General features: G+C 43.9%; 1 protein-coding gene across 1 annotated transcript in view; it reads right to left on the bottom strand.

Moving 5' to 3' along the window:
* Col4a3 (collagen type IV alpha 3 chain) overlaps nucleotides 1-14,056 on the bottom strand; it is a 129,107-nt gene that overhangs the window by 61,693 nt on the left and 53,358 nt on the right. Inside the window, exons 2-11 of the mRNA NM_001413988.1 lie at nucleotides 11,799-11,855; nucleotides 10,340-10,429; nucleotides 6,688-6,732; nucleotides 5,389-5,433; nucleotides 4,393-4,455; nucleotides 3,719-3,772; nucleotides 2,971-2,997; nucleotides 2,024-2,101; nucleotides 278-340; nucleotides 133-168 (exon numbers count right to left, since the gene is read on the bottom strand). Of these exons, the coding sequence (NP_001400917.1) occupies nucleotides 133-168; nucleotides 278-340; nucleotides 2,024-2,101; nucleotides 2,971-2,997; nucleotides 3,719-3,772; nucleotides 4,393-4,455; nucleotides 5,389-5,433; nucleotides 6,688-6,732; nucleotides 10,340-10,429; nucleotides 11,799-11,855 (558 nt within the window). The remainder of the gene's footprint in view (nucleotides 1-132; nucleotides 169-277; nucleotides 341-2,023; nucleotides 2,102-2,970; nucleotides 2,998-3,718; nucleotides 3,773-4,392; nucleotides 4,456-5,388; nucleotides 5,434-6,687; nucleotides 6,733-10,339; nucleotides 10,430-11,798; nucleotides 11,856-14,056) is intronic.

Here is a 14,056-nt window from a genome sequence, read left to right as displayed (position 1 = left end):
CCCTGACCCCTTTCCTGCAGGTACTCCTGTATCCCCTGGGAGGTACCCACAGTGGTCTGCTCAAAGAAGTAAGCTAGGCTTTTGGACTGGCTACGGCGCTCTGACTATTACAAATTAGGAAGTTAGACTTACTTTGGGTCCTCTGGGTCCCATCGCTCCTGGGAAACCCTAGAAAAGGCCATAAATAAAAGTTACAGCAGGAATCTCAGCCAGCCAGAGAATGCTCTAAAACATGGGCTATCACCGATGCGCATAGCTGCCTTGACTTCATACTCACAAAAAATCCTGGGGGCCCTGGTGGGCCGGCAGGCCCTGGGAAACCTGGGGGTCCTGGTAAACCCTTGAAGTTAGAAAAAAGGAAAAAGAGGGAGTTTAATGCACTTGCCAGTTAATGCCAAAGTCAGACATAGTGATGTATTAAGGAAATCACAAGAGCATACTGCCTCCCCTCTAAGTGACTGCAAACGACTACAGTGAGTTCCAAACACATTACTGTAGGATACAAATGCCTAAAACATCTGAGGCTACTGCATACATGGGCATGGCCAGGGATGCTTCCTGATTTGGGCAATTCAATTTCCAGGGTTTTTCTTTCCTCTCTCTTTTCTCTATCTCCTCCCTGTCTTTCCCTCCCTCTCTGTATTTGGGCAGTTGTGTTTCTTCTCCTCCTTTAGAGCTGTCCCCACCTGCAGCTCTCTTGCCTAGTTTTCCTTCTACCTATATGACCTACTTCTTCCCCCTTCCTATCTCTGTGGCTGACCTTCTCAGAAGGATGCCCTCTCTGATGGACCAGTGCCTCCAGCTAGCCGACTGTGCCACTGGAACCCTGGGCTCCCTCTCAGTCTATCCAAAGGTTTTCTTCCTGGTTGATATTTCTACCCCACTTCCTTGACTTATTTTTCTGATCAGCATTCATTACTATTACCGTGTAACACATGGTATAGTTAGTTATTGATTGATGTTGCTTCTGTCTTCTCATTAGAATGTAGAGAGGACAAGAAGTTTCAGAACTGGTATTTTGGCTGATCTAGACCCTAGCGCCTAGAAATAATCCCTCCATACAACTGGCATTTAAGAAACCTTCCTTACATAAATGCATTGCAATGTCTTCGGCCACCCACTGTCCAGTATAGAGTGCACAGGAGCCACCCATGTTTCTGGTCACTACTTTCCTTTCCGCAATGATTGATTCCTAAGCAAAGGATCAAGAGCCATCCCTTTCCATTGCCTCTCTCAGAAGCCTATTCCAGCCCCTAGCCACATTCCTATGACTGTTCTACTCCTAGTCAGAAGTCACGGTTCACCCTCAGTTAGCCCCAGTCACCATGTGAGCACATCCCCTGCTTCAACTCAAACTGATTCACTGAAGCAAATCTCTTCTTCTCAGAGATTTCCACCATTAATTCTGAGCTATGTTAAGTTACTTCTGGCTAATTGGCCTGAAATTTAGCAATTATAGCCTATATCTATCTAAGGGCTCTTCTGAATCATGAAATACACATGACCCCCAAATAGCTGTGTCTCACTGGATCTGGTATTGAATACCTCCAGGCTAGCTACAGATGAACTAGTGAAGCAAACCATGCAGTGTTCAAGGGGAGGGAGCTACGCTTCAACAGAGCTCTTAAAAATAACGCGTATTGAAACCAGGGTGTTCTTTAACCATCCAGTTTTAAATGGTAGTCAATGCATGGTGTACGCCCGTCCTTGGTTTCAGTGAATACAGGGCAAGTAGAACTCTTTTTCTGAAGATTCTTAGGCTCGGGAGCTGAGTGACAGAGACTTAAGAAGGGATTAAAAGACAAACACAATGTCATTTCTGCAAAACAACATGTTCCTTCTCCTAATGAGGTCAAGGTAATGTTAGAATAACAGCTGAGGTGAGAGTATGGATTGGGAGAGAAGAGGACAAAAAGAAAAACAGGCAGGCAAGAAAGAGGGTGGAAGGGAAGAAAGGAAGAGGGAGAGAGAATTTGAGGATGAAGAGGAAGATGACTGAACACTCCTTCTGGGAGTGTTGTACCTGGAAGCCTGGAGCCCCCGGAGGACCAGGGTCACCTTTTCCATTGAATTCTCCGTCTTCTCCTTGAGCAGGCTTGCCCTTAAAGGCAGAGACAGTCATCAATACCAATTAACTTTATAGTTTCAAAACCCCCCATAAACGTTATTGAAGGTCAAACTTCCTTAAAAATGAGAGGGTTTGGGAGGTATGCGCTTGGAGAAGTGTCTTAAAAATGTGCAATTGTTCCATTTCAAAGAATTAAAAAAAGACTTTAAAACGTATAAATTATACATAATGTGCTTCTTTATGGCATTTATGTACTTGTATAAATAATGCATATACAATTCATATTTACTCCTCATTATCCCATCTCTCTCACACCCTACAGATCATAGGGCTCCCATACTTTCATGTCTTTCTCTTCTTTTCCCTGTGTGTGTGTGTGCGTGTGTGCGTGTGTGCGTGTGTGCGTGTGTGTGTGTGTGTGTGTGTGTGTGTGAAGCATGAACTCCTACCGAAGAAAATGTCTCTCCTTCCTCAACAACCATTAGCTTACCTCAGTTAGAAGTGGGGCTTCAGAAGCCCCTCCCCTCTCTCTTGTACTAATTTTTAAAACTAACAATTTATTGTGATGGGAGGGAAGAATTAGGAATAATAGATCATTTCCCAAGACACCTGAATTGGCAGCAATTCTTGACCCAAGAACATGGAGTCTGGAACATGAGATCAGCTTCCTTCCGCTAGATCCTCCTTCCTTAAAAGATGATGTAATTGACCCACAGACCCATCTATGACAACAGCCAGAGGAGAAAGTGCTGTGTTTTAATTTCTATAGCATCTGAATTATTAATACCAAGGCCTGGTTTATGATGTCTGTTTGAAATGTTTATATTTGATTAATTAATTGGAGTCCTTTTTTATATGTATGGTTAGAGAACTCCCATCATAGTAGTTGACAAAGGACTCACCTTTTGTCCTTTTAAGCCATCAGGACCCTAGGAAAGAGGCTACATATTAACCACTGGAAGCTGAACAAATCCATACACTTGACCTTGTCTCCACAATGTCATGGTTTCTTCATCATCCGCCTTCATCCAACACAACCAACCTCTCTCTCATCCTGCCTGCAAATTTGCATCCTGTTCTCCCACTTATTTCTCAGCTCCAGATATGCCTCCCTGTTCCTTCCTACCATGGAAACATTGCTTTCCAAGGTCAGCAACCTCTTCATGTTGCTAAAAACAAGACCCCATTCCTAGTATTATTAGACTTTTTGGCAGCATCGGGCTGTCCCATTTTTCCTTGAAGTAAATCTTCCTCAGGGCTTCCATACTCTTACTGGTTTCTCTCTGCTGTTAGGGCCTTCTCTCCTTTCTCTGTTCATTTGCCTTGACTTAGAAGTTACATGCTTGAATAAAGTCTGACATTTAAATCCCTGTTTTCTTGCTCTCGCTCTGAACTGCTAGATTCTTGACCTCATATCGTCACTTCCAGTCGGTATGCCTAATATACATCTTTACGTGAATATGTCAAAAGTAAGACAAAGTCTTAATTTCTAAACTGACCTTATAATTCATTTTTCCTCTCCCCCTTTGTTTGTTTGTTTGTTTCTTTTTTCTTTTCAGTCTCCTGAGAGATATTGTTCATAGAATATAGAATGGACAGCTTTCATTCATAATTTATGTCTGTGAAATGGAGTTAGAGAGGCAAACTTACTGGGAGCCCTGCATAGCCTGGTGTGCCAGGAATGCCTGGGAATCCTTGTTCACCCTAGAAGACATGGGAAGTTTGTCAGAATTCTTAGTTGTGCTAGAATAGCTCATAGCTATCCCTGTCTCTTCCCCCAACCCTGCAGTGACAAATCTAGGCAAACCAGTTCAAGTTCCTCATGGCTACTGATCAGAAGGCAGAGGGCCAGAAACCCGTTATCTTAATTGCGAATAAGATTGGGGTCTACCGCTTCTCAAATTGTGCATAAATGGCCACCTAATTGTGCCAAGAACTTTTTAATTGCTGCTTCTTGGTAATTAGTTCTCTCGTGGCCCATGTTCTAGGGGAAAGGAGGGCTCAGTTAGGACAAAAAAAGTAGCGAGTGGGCCCTGCAATCTCAGATTTTCCTTTCTAGACACTAACTTTGTACTCAAAGCTTTAGTCTCTGATTTTGATATCTACGACCCCTGATGGAAGCAGTTGAGAGTCTGTGGGAACTGTTGGGAAACTCCCCTAAAACTGTACGGAAGGGGAAAGGAAGTAATTTCTACTCAAAATCATGCTGTGGGTCCTGACTAAAAGAATGTTTTGGGAAAGTCGACTTCCATCTCAGTGCAGCTCCAATTTGACTTGTTCTTTCAGCAAGACTCTCACTAATCCTCCGGGCAGGCAGTACATACCTTAGAGCCATTGCATCCTGGTAAACCAGCCAGCCCAGGAGGCCCAGGGTAGCCTGGGATGCCCTAGAAAAAGAGGAAGAGTCACTGACAAAGACAGAGGTAGCATCACAAGGTCCAGGATCCAGCAAAAACGTCAGGATCAAGGGAAATGGTGCATGATTTGAAACAGCTGTAGGCTAGAAATGCTCACACAAGTTTAAACCATAGACTTTTAGATATAGCTTAAATATCATAGCAAATAAAACATATTAGCTAAGATACAAGTTTAAATCATAGACTTTTAGATATAGCTTAAATATCATAGCAAATAAAACATATTAGCTATGGTACAGATTGTTGGCTAAGATGTGGATATTTTAGATAAAACAGGAAACAGAATTGCATGCCATACTCTTCTGAGTGAGGGATTGGTGGGCAGGGCTGGAGAGACAGACACACCGGTGAGGGATGTTTTTGTTCTATGCCACTAACAGGCTTGTTCTTTGTACTATTGTTTCTACTCAGTCTGCCCAGATATCACACAAAGCCATACTCTGCCATGACCAGTGTAGCTTTTTCTTGTAAAGAGTGTGTCAAGACTGTTTCCTTGGGTGACTATTTTAATGTCTTTATTAAATGAGCATGTGAGTGAGAATACACACACACACACACATTATACACACACATTATACACACACATCACACACACATACATATATATACATACAAATGTTTACATACACACATATATTATACACACACATTGCACACATACAAACACACACAAATGCATATACATGTATACTCACATACACATACATGCATACATACACATATACATTCACAATTACACATACATAATACTACATACAGACAGACACATATACACACATGCATACATAGACATGCACACACAGAGACACACAGACAGAGACATACACAGACCCACTTACACACACACAGGTACACAAAGACACACACACACACACACACACACACACATTTCTCATCACTTACTGGAAGTCCAGGAGGACCTGCAAACCCTGGTAATCCAGTTATTCCCTAAATGTAAGCAAAATAAGAAGGGGGTAGAAAGAGAAAACAATTAAAATGTTCATCCTATAAATATAAAATGATTTGCTATGTCAGTAATCATTTGTTAGCAAGTATGGACTGCATATAGAAAAATGATTAGAAAAAGAAACAAAATGGCTAGACAAATCTTGTACATCTTACCTTTACAAAACTTTAAAAAATTTTTGTTTTGTTTCATGACAGCCAGCCTTGCTCTGTACGTGCCTAGGCTGGTCTCGAACGCACTATGTTCATATCTCAGGCTGGCTTTTATGCCCCTACCTTCTATTTCTAGAATTGGTGAGTGTGTATGTCTGTGTGTTTGTCTCTAGGTGTGTCTCTGTGTGTGCACATATGTGTGGTATCTGTCAGTCAGGCTATCTATCTATCTATCTATCTATCTATCTATCTATCTATCTATCTATCCGGTTCCTCCCTCAAATTGCACTCAGGTAATCAGACTAGCACCTCAAGCACTTTCTCCTGAGAAAAGTTTTACTTTATAGAACTTTTTGAAAGGGGGTTTCTTTGGTTGTGGGGGATTCTTTATTATTTGTTCTTTCAGAAAAGGTCTCACTCTATATAACCAGGGCTAGTCTGGGACTATCACTAGGCGCCCAACTTTAAGCTTATAGCAATCCTCCTGCCTCAGCCTCTTGAGTGCTGAGGTTGTAGGTGTGAGTCACCACACCTGGCTGAAATTCATTTTTACTGTATATTTTGCATGTAGTAAAATGTTTATGTCTTCTGTAAAAAGCATGGGGACAAATATCTATATCTATCTCTCTCTATATATATTATATACATCCCTCCCTCCCTCCCTCCCTCCTTCCTTCCTTCCTTCCTTCCTTCCTTCCTTCCTTCCTTCCTTCCTTCTTCCCTTCCTTCCTTGGAGTCATGCTGTCCCTAACTCTCAGTCCTCCTGCCTTGTCACTAGAGGGTTGGGATGCTACCATCATGGCTGGCATACTTACCTTAATTCCTAAGTTCTCCCACATCGATCAGGAACAGCACCCTCTTCTCCTCACAGTTCTCTGCACCCTTCCCCCATCAGTTCACATGTGTCTCTAAGGTAGTGGCCATTATTGTGACCATGACCCAGTGGGTTAGCTTTGCTGTTCTCAAACTCTATCTACGGAGCTGAACACGATGCGCTCACTCTTCCCTGACATTTGAATAATGTTTACCGTTAGAAGAAGAACGTTCAGCCAACAATCGGAATGGATGGGTTGAACTACTAACCCTGATGCCTTTGGGGCCAGTGAGTCCTGGAAGTCCTGGGGAGCCCTAGATCCAAGTGGAAAGAGAAAGAATCAGTCCCGTAAAAACCCTTTGTACCCAGTCTTATCTCCGTGTGAACAGTTTTGCTTTTGTGATTGTTTTGTGGTTAATAAGATTTGATCACTTGCTGCTTCTAATCAAGAGACAATAGGAAGGGACAGATAAATCTGCATGGAAACCTTTGCTACTCTGAGTGGGATTAGGGACCACTGAGCAGAGACTTAGTGTCAACCTGGGGGCTTGCTGCAAGGAAGACGGTCTCAAACAGCCCACCCCGTATCCTCCTCCCAGGTATATTGATTCACAATCAATGATTCAACAGGATCCTGCCAGGGTTCTCCTTCGTGGGAAAAGTACTGTGGGCCTGTAAAAGACCCACGTTAGCCAAGCAGCTGCTGAGGTCTGATAAGGAAGAACGCCAGAGTTACAATAGCAAAGGAGACTGGAGATTCTGTGCTGAAGAAGCACTTCCTAACACAATGTGCCAGACACATTCCGGTAAATAAACAACAGAGTGAGGGCTGCCTGCACCAGAGACAATCTTGCTTCCAGCACACAATGAATCTTGGTCTGAGGCCCCATTTTTTTTTTTATAGAGAATAACCTTAAATGGAGAATATTTTAACTAAGCTCCTTGCTGTGAAAGCACCATCGTTCAAAAGCCATTTTCATCATTCCACAGTTTCAGGGGTTTTTTCTTCTTCTTTTTTCTTTGTTCTTTTCTTTTGGAAAGGCTGTTACAGAGACTTCTGAGATTGGACCATCAAGGCCAAAGTGAGCCATTCCTTTCTGAGGTGGAATTCCTGGGTGCAAGGCCATATTCAAGGCTGTCTCTTCTCCCACTCCAGCCCCTCCCTCCATGGGAGCTGTTTTGTGTTATGTAGAGGGCAGAAAAGTAGACAGGTTTTCAGGATTTACTCCCCCCTGCTGTAAATCTTCTCATGCAGAAAATATCACGTAGAACGGAAGCTTATAAATCTGAAAATGTTTTGTCAAGTTTTTAATGGTCTCTGAGTTTTGCCGTTGGCCAGCCACTCCTTTGGAGTATTTTTAGCTATGCCTGAAAATAAGATATCGTGACATAGCAGGTGTTTTCTGCGTTGGCTTTATGGAATGTTTGCACACTGTGTGATCCATGGGAAGCACCACAGTGAGGACAATTGTAATTGCAACCAGCATTCCTAAAGACGTGTTGAAAGCAAGCGAGCAAAGTATGGAGAATAAAACAAGAGAGGAGTCCTTGCTGGGCCTTGGTGGTACACACCTTAGTCCCAGTACTTGGGGGGCGGAGGCAGGTGGATCTCTGTGAGTTCCAGGCCAGCCTGGTCTGACTACATAAAAACATTGTGTAAAAAACAGGTTCTCAGATAATCCACCTGTAGGTTTCCCATGTCCGAAATCGTTTACTAATGAAATAAAGGGAAATCCAAGCCCAATCACTGAAAATAGTAGAAAATTCAGTCTCAGCCCATACTCTGTGTTTTAAAAGTGTGCATGTGTATGCATGGATACATGCATGCTTGTGTGTGTGTGTGTGTGTGTGTGTGTGTGTGTGTGTGTGTGTGTGTGTGTACATGTGGAAGTCAGATTTGGCAGCGGGAGGGGTGTCTTCCTCTGTCCCTCTTCACCTTGTGTTTTTGGACAGAATCTCTGACCGAATTGAAAGTTTATTGACGCAGGCTGGCTGGCCAGGAGCTCCAGGACTCCCATCCCCGCGGTTACAGAGGTGCAGTGCTGTGCCTGGCTTTTGCTGGGGATCTAAGCTCAGGTCCTCCTGCTCGTGTAGCAAGCACACTTTACCTTCTGAGCCATCTCCCCATCCTTGCTGTTTCAAAGTTGGCACCAGAAGGAGAGAAAGAGAAAGAGGGCGGTGCCGTGGGCGAGATAGACAGAGATGGAGAGTGCTTGGGAATCAGACTTGCTTTGCAAACCCCAAGTGCAGGTTCAGCTCCCTCGGTGTAGTAATGGCTTCTCGGTTCTGTCTTCAGAGCTTCCTTTATTCCTCCTAAGCTCCTTCATCCTTCCAGAGAGATCAGGGCACCAAGTCCTAATGGTTGACACCTACACAGTCCCCAAATCCCTTGGGATTCATCATCACATCAAGAGACACGTCTTTGGATGAAGGGATTTTTGATAGACTCTTGGCTGGGGGTGGGGGTGGGGATGATCACAAGAAAGGTCAAGCCATGATTAGAAGCTTGGAAACTCTAGCTGCAACCCATTGTCTAAGGAGCAAAGGTGCTAGAGTCTGGTTTAGGGGAGGCTCCTGCCTCCTAGAGGAAGCCTCTGTAAGAATCCCTAGCCTAAGGTTCAGTTGGGCTGAAGGGGATCTGTGTGTCCAGAGAGTGAGATACTTCACTTCCGGGGAATGGAGGTGCCTGCACTAAGACCTTCATGAATCCTGTGTTCTTGTCTATCTCTTCAGATGCATCCTCTACAATAAAGTGGTAATCACAGAGAGGTCCCCTGGAGTTCTGTGTATGGGCATTACCGGGTCAAAGTGAAGAGAAAATGAAGCACAGGGAGGAGTAACTGGGGCAGTGCTTGGCAGAGGGAAAATGCACCGTTTAAGTGTTCTAGTGTATGTCAATACAGTATGGGATTTTAAAAGATTCCACAGAGATCACTTATAATTATCGTTCATAGCTTATAGCTCACAGCTTGTTGGAGGTCAGTAGTCAGGGGAATGAGTTTGTATGCCTGACAGCCCAGGTGTGTGGCTAGCTGATGTCCCCAGGGAAGGAATAATAGGCAGATCTAGTGGTTCACGGTTATCTGGTAGTTCCTCTTGGGTATTTATTGAAGCAAGAGCCTTTGACTATCACCACAGCCTTTAGGATGAAGCTGCATGGTAAGCTGGCAGCCCCCTGCTTCAAACCTGAGGAGCGCAATGCTCACCAGACCCCACAAAGGAACGGGTGATGGGGAGACAGGAATAGAGTCAGGGATAGGGGACGTCCAAAAACAAAGGCAGACAGATGTTTCCAGATGGGAAGTAAAGCAGAGGTTCATGCTAGGTCAGGATCCAAAAGTACCCTCCACAGTGGTCATTTGGAGGTCACTGGTGAAATTTGCAGGAATGTTTTCAGGGAAGAATCCAAACGCAAAGTGGCTTTGGCTAAGGGAGGAAGAGCGGGAGACCCACAGGTACCACACTACCTACTCCTCCAAGAGCCTGACCTAAAGAAAAGACAAGGAGAGGATGAAAATCCTGTCGTTAGGGGACCTGCAAAGATCTAGACGAATTTGTGTGCCAGCATAGCAAAACTTGTATGTTTCTGCCCTGAGATAGAAAAGCCAATACCGAGAGCATTAACTCCAAGATCCTTTAGAAAGGAGATGCTCCCGAACTAATGGAATCCCAGTGGTCAGGCACAAGTGAAAGTGGAAAAGTCCTCCTCCCCCCATGTAAGAGAAGCTTGGCTACATTTATGGGCAGAAACTACACATGGCCTGGGTGGATGAGCTGGGTGAAAGCTCGGTAAGAGAGGAAACCAAGAACTTGTTTTATAGTCGCCAGGTGGGGAATCTATACAGTCTCAATGGCCCATAGGGTGAGCGTGGAGAGGGGTTGGGTGGGCAGAGGATTTACCAAGCTTGCAGGCTGACATACCTTGGGTCCCTGTGGTCCAGGCAAGCCTTCAGGGCCTGGGAATCCTTTCTGGCCAGGAAATCCAGGGGGCCCAGGGAAGCCGATCTCCCCCTGTTAAAACGAAAAGAAATCAAGAAGCAAGCAGCAGTTATCCAGCAACACGCGCTGCCAGAGGGCAGCCTTCTCTTCGCAATGATGCTCTTCTCTTGTATCAAGGGGTTGCAAGTTAGCACTGCAGCTCCGAGGGTAGCCAGCGTCTACTAATGTATGTCCATAGGCTGCAGAGTGGTGCCCATGTCCTTTAGAGACTTTCCCCAGACACTAGACCTACCCAGGACAGAGGTTAGAGGGAAAGGGACCAAGAATTGAAAGGACAGTCTTGATAGAAAGTCAAGATTAGTGGAATGTGTTTATTAAGAGGTGGAGACGGTAAAGATGAGGAGAAAGGGTGTGTTTTGAGTTCTTAGTAAAGATGAAAGGAAAACAGAATACCATGGAGATGTGAACTCAAAAGCATTTTTGATGAAAAGGAACGAGTCTCTCAGCCGGTTGTTTTCATGGAGTTTCAGGAGAGGCATCAAGAGCAGCACAGCACAAAGTGTGAGCTAAATGATCTTGTAGGTAGGGCTGGATGACGCTATGGGGAAGCGTCCGGTAGAGTGAGTAAAATAGAATTTCACCAACAAAAACCTTCCCAGGAACCAGAATACTGCAAACAGTCTTCAACAGTCAAGGCTACTAGTTAGTTCGATCAAGTTTGCAACAATTGGCAAACAAAATACAGATAAAATTACCATTGTAATTATCATATAGGCATGTATAAATATTTAGACAGCTCAAAATGTGCTTTCTTTGAAGCATTTTTAATAGTTATTTTTCAATATCGTTGAGCCATTAATTAATATCTCTGAGAGAAAAGAGGTTGGTAAACAAACGAAGATACTTTAGCTCTGCCCCTGTCTTAATTACCATAAATTGGGAGTTAATGGAGCAAACTGATGAGATTTCGCAGCCTTCGTTTTCCTTGCATTCTTCAAAGGAGCTTTGAATTTTTAACTAGAGGGCTGCTGCCGATTTCGCCACCAGGGGGCGGTCTTGTTCCAGTGCTGTAGCCCAGAGTCTGCGGGTTTCAATGTTTACATCGAAGCGAGAGAATTAAGTTGTTTTAATTTCTTCTCTCGTGTTTAGTAACATTATAAATATAGCGTATGCTAGGGAGGCTTCATAAAAATGTTCTTTTGCTGCCAACTCGCTACTTATTCAGCCAAGAGAGTTACAGTCTGGCTGCCAGTATTTACCCAAGGTAGCCGGGGGCGATGAAGTTTTCCTAGAAGGCTTTCAACATTGTTTAAGGTTAATGTTTATATACAATTACTTTAAAGGTGGATTTAGGGGACTGGATGATGATCTCCACTACAGAAGGGCAAAGTGTGGCAGACTCAGGCATCTGTGAAGAGGCAGCAGGAAATTCTTGTCTTACCTTCTCCCCTTTAGTTCCCCAGCAGAGGCATTTTCCTTTGCCTTCGCAGACACAGCCCTGGGAAGAGCAAAAGAGGACAGTTGATGGATAGCAAACTCTTCTGATCTTTGAACCTTGGACACCTGAACCATGATCCGCATGACATTGTGGCAACACTTCAATAAAAAGGAATAGAAAAAAAATCATAGAAGAAATGTCAAATGACATAGAAGTGTCTTTTTTTTTTTTCTTTTCAACTAAGACCTAGGAAGTTAGGCGGTTTACTTGTGGAAAGGGTGAAGGTGGTCAACCCTCCTCCCTTTTCTATGATAATAAAAAGTTGAATTATAGGAAACTGCCATTGATGTAGGTGGGAAGTGGTTGGTCTAACATTGGTGTATTTTTAGGTTCATTAGAATGTGTGTGTGTGTGTGTGTGTGTGTGTGTGTGTGTGTGTGTGTGTGTGTGTGTGACAGAGAAAGAGAGAGAGAGAGAGAGAGAGAGAGAGAGAAGGCAGAGACAGACAGAGAGACAGACAGACAGAGAGACAGACAGATTTGGCTTCAATGCATATTTAATCCTGGCTCTCCTGTGTGCACCACCTCTCCTATGTTATGATTGAATGCGTACCATTTTCTCCATGTGGTTCTAAGCTTTGCTTCCCTGAACTAGCATTCAAGACTGGTATAAGAATATTAATGTCCAGATGTCTGGCAGAGGCAGGGCACACCTTTAATCCCAGCACTCCGGAGGCAGAGGCAGGCAGATCTCTGAGTTCAAGGCCAGCCTGGTCTACAGAGTGAGTTCCAAGAGAGCCAAGGCTACACAGAGAAACCCTGTCTTGAGTGAGGGACCTTCTAGTCTATCTAGTCTATGACCCTTTGGCACATACAAATCAACTCTAAAAAATATTACCCACCTACAGGAAAAGAAGAATAAAAACAGTCATAAGTAGTCGCTTTAATATGTACTTTTATATACCTGATATATTCTACAGTCATACATGAATCTTTTCCTTCATTGTTTCCTTTAGTCAATACTAACTGCTTCTATAGAAAAAAATATAATTGATAATTGACAATATCAATGGTAATTGATGACCTAAGAAATTGAGGAAACCGGAAGGGAACTTAGAAAGAAAACGAAATTCTATTTGTGCAGCTGAAAGGAAAAGAGTCTCAAAAATCTAATTAACTGAATGTATTTCCTTGGGTGAGAACAGGAGACTTTTCTGCCATCCATGGAAGAGGGTGCGCGATGGTTTTCCCGCCCTCACTCCTTCCATGCATTGTGATCCCGTGAACCGGAAGTACTGACTGAGGTACCCAGTCTGCAGGTCACAGGTGTCTGTAGTGGTAAGGACCCATCCTAGTTGTCTCAACAGTCTATATTCCTATCAGTCAAGTAATTAACTGCACTCTTCTTAACAATGGGTTCCCTGAACATCCGTGTCATCTGACAAACTGTCAGGAGGGCAGATTCTCATCTCCGTCCCACAACTGAGTCAGAAGCGTTTGGACTAGCGCTCGGGAATCCCTTTCATCAAGACCTCTTTGCTGCTAGTGATTTCTTTCTCACAGCTGAGAACCCTGTCTCTGCATGAACTTGACATCGTATACATGGGGTTTCCAAGCCACTGTACTCAATTAGAGTATGCATGACAGCCCTAGCCCCTGTCCTCAATCGATAGCATGAAGTTCTGCCTCTCTCAAACCATAGATGACTGGATCCTGAACATCTCATTTAGGGAAAGGGAGTGGGGGACATGGTTATCCTCTAAACATAAGAATATTATATGGGGCCACAAGGCAGGCTTAATTCAATTTTATTTTGTTTATTCTATATCATCTATCTATCCATCTATCCATCCATGAGTCCTTCCATCCATCCTTCTATCTTCATTTATTTGTTTTTTTAACCTTGAACTTTTTTTCTTGGATATTTTTATTTACATTTCAAATGCTATTCCCTTTCCTGCTTTCTTGTCCATAAGCCCCCTATCCCATTTCCCTCCCCCTTCTTCTATAAGGGTATTCTCCCCTCCAACCACCCCCACTTCCTGCCTCCCTGCCCTGACATTCCCCTACACTGGGGGAGGGAGGGGTCCAGCCTTGGCAGGACCAAGAACTTCTCCTCCCATTGGTGCCCAAGAAGGCCATCCTCTGCTACATATGCAGCTGGAGCCGTGGGTCTGCCCATGTGTATTCTTTGGATGGTGGATTAGTCCTTGGGAGCTCTGGTTTGTTGGCATTGTTGTTTATCTCATGGGGTTGCAGCCC

The sequence above is a fragment of the Rattus norvegicus genome, chromosome 9, assembly GCF_021556685.1.
Source record: "Rattus norvegicus strain SHRSP/BbbUtx chromosome 9, alternate assembly SHRSP_T2T, whole genome shotgun sequence".
NCBI classification, from domain to species: Eukaryota; Metazoa; Chordata; class Mammalia; order Rodentia; family Muridae; genus Rattus; species Rattus norvegicus.
This window is presented reverse-complemented; position numbering and strand designations above follow the sequence as displayed.